General features: G+C 38.7%; 1 protein-coding gene across 3 annotated transcripts in view; it reads left to right on the forward strand.

Annotated features, from left to right (window-relative positions):
- The window catches only part of SUCO (SUN domain containing ossification factor), a 110,289-nt gene that overhangs the window by 55,063 nt on the left and 48,801 nt on the right, over positions 1 to 6,425 (forward strand). For 2 of the 3 annotated variants that reach the window (XM_019501947.1, XM_019501948.1), the window contains exons 5-6: positions 4,062 to 4,202; positions 4,413 to 4,563. In XM_019501947.1, coding sequence (XP_019357492.1) covers positions 4,062 to 4,202; positions 4,413 to 4,563 — 292 coding nt within the window. The remainder of the gene's footprint in view (positions 1 to 4,061; positions 4,203 to 4,412; positions 4,564 to 6,425) is intronic. The other variant, XM_019501949.1, reaches the window with a different exon arrangement.

Raw genomic sequence — 6,425 nt, forward strand, 5'->3', positions numbered from 1 at the left:
AACAAGTTTTCCCAATTTAAGTACATGGGACTCTGTTTATATGCTGGCTCACCGCAGCAAGGCTAAAGTAATGCTGTCACTTCTAATAATGCGTGTTTTCAGAATAGTTTGCTTGTCTCTGGTCAAAACTTTTGATTTATCAATACAACGATGAATACTGGGAAGCAAGTAACTCCTTTTATCAAAGTAGTAGGCTTTAAATATGTTCTATGTAGATTAATCTATTTGAATAGTACAAGCCTTCCTTTCTTTCCTGTAAGGCCATTTGCCCTCCTAGGCTGTATCCAGATGAATGCAGATGTGCAGTACGTGGTGCCACAGACCTGTCTGCGGTGCTACACACTGCACATGCAGGGGCTTCCTGTGCTGCTATTTTTCAGTGGTGGGGTTTTGTTTTTGTTGTTGGGGGGGTTTTTTTGTTTGGTGGGGTGACCCTGGGAGATCCTGGGGTCAAAAAAATCTACGCCAAAAACAAGTGGGGGTGGTGCATGTGGCAGCAGCACACTCTGCCCAAAACTGGAGCCTGACTGGCCAGTCATGCTTTGGCTATTGGCCGAGCTTCCTGTAGTGGCTGCAGCCTTGGCAGGACCCCAGGTGAGGCTGCTGGGTCCAACATAGGTGCTGGCCTCAGCCTCCCCTACCCCATCCAGGGTAACCTGCCATGTGCCACAGCACACACAACATGGGAGTTCCCCAGGGACAAGTAGCAGCAGCACAAAGTGTGCCCCTGCTGCTTGTCCCAGGGGAAACAAATGGCTGTTCTCTTGTGGATGCAACAATAAAGGGCTTTCATATTTGTGCTGTTAAGTAGGGCAGGAATAGCACTTCAGCGGTTTCACTAGTGGGCTGTGCATCCTTTTGAGGGCAAATCTTTCAGATTTCCTACTTCTAAGCAACTCCAGTAGGGTAGTCCTAAACTGTACTGGTGGTAAAAGACCAAGTTTCCTCCTAAACCAAATTTCGAACTCCTGTTTTAAAATTCAGTAACACTTGTACTAATGTTCAAACTCTCAGGGGAATGTGTATTGATTTGTCAGTGGCTCTTGGAGCACTCTATGAACTGCCAGAGTTTATGTGCCTTTGCTCTTCTCACCGCCTTCAATGATGTATTAAAAAAAAACAAAAAACAAAACAAACAAACAAAAAAACACTAGCAAGAAAAAAGTGAAGATCATTATAAAACTCACAATCTAAAATTCCAAGGCTAAGCCTTGTGCACAAGCTTGACTTATCTCCCCTCCCCCACCCACTTCCCTCTGAAAGTACTCCTCACTCCCCACACATGTATCACAAGCTTAGACTAATTTTCTCTTAATCACTGACTATATACATTAAAAGAAAAGTGAAAATAAACTGGTTTCATTAAATTTAAAAAAAAAAAAGTGGAATTTAAAGGTATTTGAATATTTTTTCTGACTTGTTAAAGACAAAAAAAAATTTCCAGCATATTTCTTCTCTTGAAGAATAAAACCTATCTGCTGACCCATCACTGTTAGGTCTATTGGTGCTCATAAATTCTTTTATTGCAGTGGTTGAGGGAAGGAAAAATCTTAGCAATCTGAAACCGTGGGGTAATTAAGCATTCAGAAATTGGTTTTAAAGTTCTTGTAAAGCAAACCTAAGCATAAAAAATACATTTTAAATTAATGTTATCTTAGATCATTCTGTCTGATGTGAGATTTACAATTGTTAGTTCTTGTGAGGTGTTTTTTGTAGGTCAGTTCTTGGTGGTTTAAAGGAAACCATCAGCTTTTGGAGTTACTTTCATAGAAAGTTTTTCACCTCTTAAAATTTTAGCTGTTACAATTGGGGAAATGCTGAAATTGAGTGTAAAGACTCAAGTTAGTGGACATTTTTTTTAAGAAGCGATCTTAACTTCTGGAGGTGATTCTTTGTTTTTGTATGCTGAGGTTTGGCAACACTGAACACAGGAGGCAGAAGAAGGTGACTATCTTTTAATCAGCGAAGTATGTGCTTGCAGATTGGATTTTACTTGAAATGTGAGGGTGCAGTCAGTGGTAATGCGTTTTTTGACAATGTAAAATGTGGGTGCATGGAAGTGAACAATAAAAGTCCTAAAGTTTTGCTTTTTTTTTTTTTTTTTTAAAGTTTTCAAAGTCATACAGTTGTCCTTAAATTGTTGTTGGGAGAATTCTGTTCTGCAAACTTCCATTATAACTACCTTTTTCCATTTGTGTACTGGACCTTACAGTCACCACACGCATACTTTTGAAAGCCATTCCTATTCCTCACTCCTATTATTGCTGAACAACTTGTCCCTTTTGGGCATGGAAGAGATCATGATGCAACTCTATTCTGAGATGAATTATAGAGAATTTTTCAGAAATACTATATGTACTATCTGGCTAAGACAAAGATTATGATACTATAAACTCAAGGATAGGTCAGTCTCTTCTGCTTTGCCTTCTACTGGCCCTCAGTGAGGAGAGGAGATGTGTACACATTTGAAACTTGGCGGTGGGGGAGAAGGAGGGAGAAATGAAGTTGGTGCTACTCTTAGACATTTGCTATTGTAATTAGGAATTTTTCTGTTTGAAATTTCTCACTTGAAGCTAATGGAATATAATCTGCTTCCAGTTTTTGGTTAATATGCAAACCATAATTGATCAATTCCTAATTATCACTGTTTAACATTTTTTGTATGTTCATTCATCTGGGCAATCTTTTAGAGGCAAGAATAGACCCAGCAATTTAACATTAAGATTAATGTTCAACTTTAACATTTAGGATTTAACAGTCCCAAGTGCCAAAGGCATGATGCATTTAGCTGTGTGAGCAAAGAGGATTTTTTTTAAAAGCATCCATTTAAATTCACATTAGAAGTGAACTTTAACAGTGCTTGAACTCCATAAGGAGTTTATACTCTGTGCCCTAAAGAGTCAAATCTCTTTACTCCTCAGTAAAGAAGTGAGGTTTGGGATGTCTTATTCTCCCTGTTAGCTTCTTCCACATGGAATTTGCCGTGTTTGCTCTGAATTTGTTTTTGTTGCTGCTTTTATGATTGTGGCTGTAACAAATAGCAGACTGGAAGGATAGGCATTTAAATTGCTGACATGCTTCTTGGTAAAGCATTTTGCAGCCTGGTGTCAAGATATTGGAGTGACAAGGTTCATGTTGCCCTGGGTGCGGAATTGAGCAAGACGGAATAAAGGTTTTCTCCTTTGGTTTGTCCCCCTTCTAGACCAGTGCGAAACTTGAACTAATACCTAACAGAAGTTTTCATTTGTCTCACTTTTTCCCCTGCTCCTTTTGAAAAGCTGATAACTAGCCTTGCCACTCAATTTGTTTTAGCCTTTTTTGGACTCGGCATGTGCAAATTAACATCCCGGTGATTGAAAACAAAACAAAAAGATGATTTTGGGCAGGATTCTTTGGCTAGATTGCAAAACCTTTCTGCTGCTCAGGTAGCATTTGGAAAGATTATAGACCTTTACTTAGTCAGAAGAGGATCCTCCTTGTATAGGAGAGAATTCTGCCTTTGTCAACATCCTTGTGCTGTCATGCTGCCTCTTGCAGATGTAGCAGAACACTGCTCCATCTGTTTCTGACTTACGATCCAGTAAGGACCCTATACTTGTGGTAGGACTGCTGCCTGTAGTGGCTCTGAGTGTTGTTGTTTTTTCTATAGGGGCTGGCCCTGAGAATTTCACGAATGAGCTCGCTACAGCTCTGTTCCCATATATTCAATGAAACATGTCTGACATAAGATTAAAAGAGTAGATTGTCTTGTAAATGTACTATGAGATGCCTTAAAGGAAATGTGGGATTTGAGTAGGTCTTCTGTACAACGCACCTTGTGTGCTGCTGCTTGCACTGTGGCAAATGAGAGGAGAGGTGCATTTTTTTCTTATGAATGGTAGGTTTGAAAATGTGGTTCCAAAAAACATGTTGCAAGTCGCTCAATCCTTTTAAGCTTGACTGACATTTTTATGGTACTGTACATATTGGCTTTCAAATGGCTTTATTAATTTACCTCTCTGATTTTAGCATGTACTTACAATACCAGAAGGGTAAAAAGTATATTATTTCTTTCCCTTCAGTGCAATAGAAAATTCCAGTGCTGATATTCCCGTAGTCAGCTCTAGTGAAGCTGAGCAGTCAGAACCTGACTGTGATATTGGTGGGGCACTTGAGGCTGACCCTCAGAGTGAGCCTTCCTCTTTTGTCAGTCCACCAGAGGGGTGAGTATTGAAGTAGGTTATGAGCTTGAATGACTTTAAAATAAAATTTCCTTTGCTCTGCTGGCCTTGCAACATATAGTCCTTCACATGCTCTGCTTGCTTCTGTCTCCATCTCTGTACATATTTGTATCGTGTATAAAATACTACGTGAAGACTGAACAATGCTTTAATACGATTAGGTGCTAACTTCTAATATTCTTACGTTTTCAGCCTTGTGGGTCAACATATAGAAAATATCTCCTCTTCACATGGCAAAGGAAAGAAGACTAAATCGGAGTTTGAATCAAAAGTTTCAGCAACTGAGAAAAGTGCAGATGAGCAGAAATCTGCTTTGAATGCTTCAGATAACTTAAAACGGGAGGTAAGCTGTGTCACTTAAAATCCTTCCAAGGCATGAATGAGAAGCAAGTACAACCAGTTTTAAGATAAATTGCAAAACAACCTCTTTTTCTTTCCCTTTCTTTCTGTTCTTTTTAAAAGAAGGGGGGGGAAAACCCTTCCCCTGCTTGTCCAGTAGAATTATCAGATTCTCATTTCCCTTTTTGTTTTAAGAATTAACATTTTCTTCATTTTAAGAAATAAAGCAGTCATCTGAGTTATAGCTTGTCTGATGTCCTTTGCAAGATGATTCAATAAAGACAGTACTGTGGACTGATGCTGTTGAAATTTTAAAAAAAGAAGAAAAAACTTCCAAGAAGGGGGATCAATGAGGTTTTTTAGGGGGGGGGGGGTTTAAATAATTAGAAGGACAATACTAGGCAAAAATGAGGCTTACTTCCAGCAGGCAAAGTTTGCATGTTAAATAGTGTTTTTCCTTTTGTCCTGTTCAAAATGGATATTGAGGAAGGGATCTAGAAAATGCTAGAGACATTTAGTTAGTGAGAAATGTGTCTGAATGGCACTTTGAGTTGCTTTTACTTTTCAGATTTTCATTTACAATTCTCTTCTTTAGCTGTCTTTCCAGTTCTGTACTGCAGTCAGCTGCGATTCACGGCACATTTACCAAATGTTAGTTTTGCCCTAAAAATCATTTTACCTGGATAAGAAAAATGCCTTTCTCTCAGATGAGAAGCTTTTCTTTATCAGTTCAGATTTTTTGGGCTAGAGTTCTTCTAAACAGCAACTAAAGATAAAATACAGATTTCTGATGACACCCTCCCATACAAGGGCCCAGCCTTATCACAGCCTTCAGCTGTTTCTAATTAGTGAACATCACGCTTGGCAGGACACTTGTAGCAGGAAAGTAGTCTAAAGGAAGTTGTATGACTCCTTTTATAATCTATCCTGTTCATCATATGCATTTTATCTATTGCTATACACTGTGTGGCATAAATTGTTTCTTGATTTAATGTTTGTGATTCTTACATTTTCTCGAAGAAAGCTATCTTGGCATTTTCTAGGTATGTGTAACACTTACCGGTGACACTGGAGAGAACAAATTAGTCTCTAAATGAGTTTGCATAAAACTTAAAGGGAGGAATAAAATTATTGGTCATATTCCTTTTCAGTGTTTGGCTGTGGGGTACTTACTTTTGTAAACCTTTTGTAATGTGGTGTCAGCAGCAATCCTGTAGAGTTTCCTGTTCCCTAGGAGAAGGGAATTTTAACTTCATTTATACTCTTTTCACATTGGGTGTTGTGGGAAGAGGTGGGAATTAAATGAGTGACGTGATGCACCATAGAAAACACTTCTCTGTAGCAGCCATGGCATTGCATTTTGACCTTGATTAGCTCCCTAAATTTTTCCTACCTAATTAAATACTCTTTGCAGTTTGCAAGCAAGAGTGTAGAAGAGATATTTGTATGATCTTCAGAGCATAATTATTATAAGGATATTTTCCTTGTTGATAGACATGGATTTCTAATGGTTCTGAAATAGTTTGTTCAGAATGTTTCAGATAACACTATCTTTTAAAATATTTAATCGCTTTAAAGACTGTGACATTGAACTTCATAGCCTTGATCTTATTTGCTTATGGTCATAGAAAATTTGTAACTTGGGTTTTGGACTGAACATTGTATGTTGTCAAAACCTGGTGGAGGGAGGAAGGGATTAATTTTATAAGCTTCCTACTATCCAAGGCAAACGGGAAGAATTTTTAAGGGGAAATGGTGACATACCTCAAATAGATCATGTATGTAAAGATGTGCTTTGTGCTAATTTTTTAACAAAGGCCACCTAAGATGTTGCACACTCCCCCCCTCCCCCCCCCCCCCCCCCCC

The sequence above is a fragment of the Gavialis gangeticus genome, unplaced genomic scaffold (assembly GCF_001723915.1).
Source record: "Gavialis gangeticus isolate Ggan-Ray unplaced genomic scaffold, GavGan_comp1, whole genome shotgun sequence".
NCBI lineage: Eukaryota > Metazoa > Chordata > Crocodylia > Gavialidae > Gavialis > Gavialis gangeticus.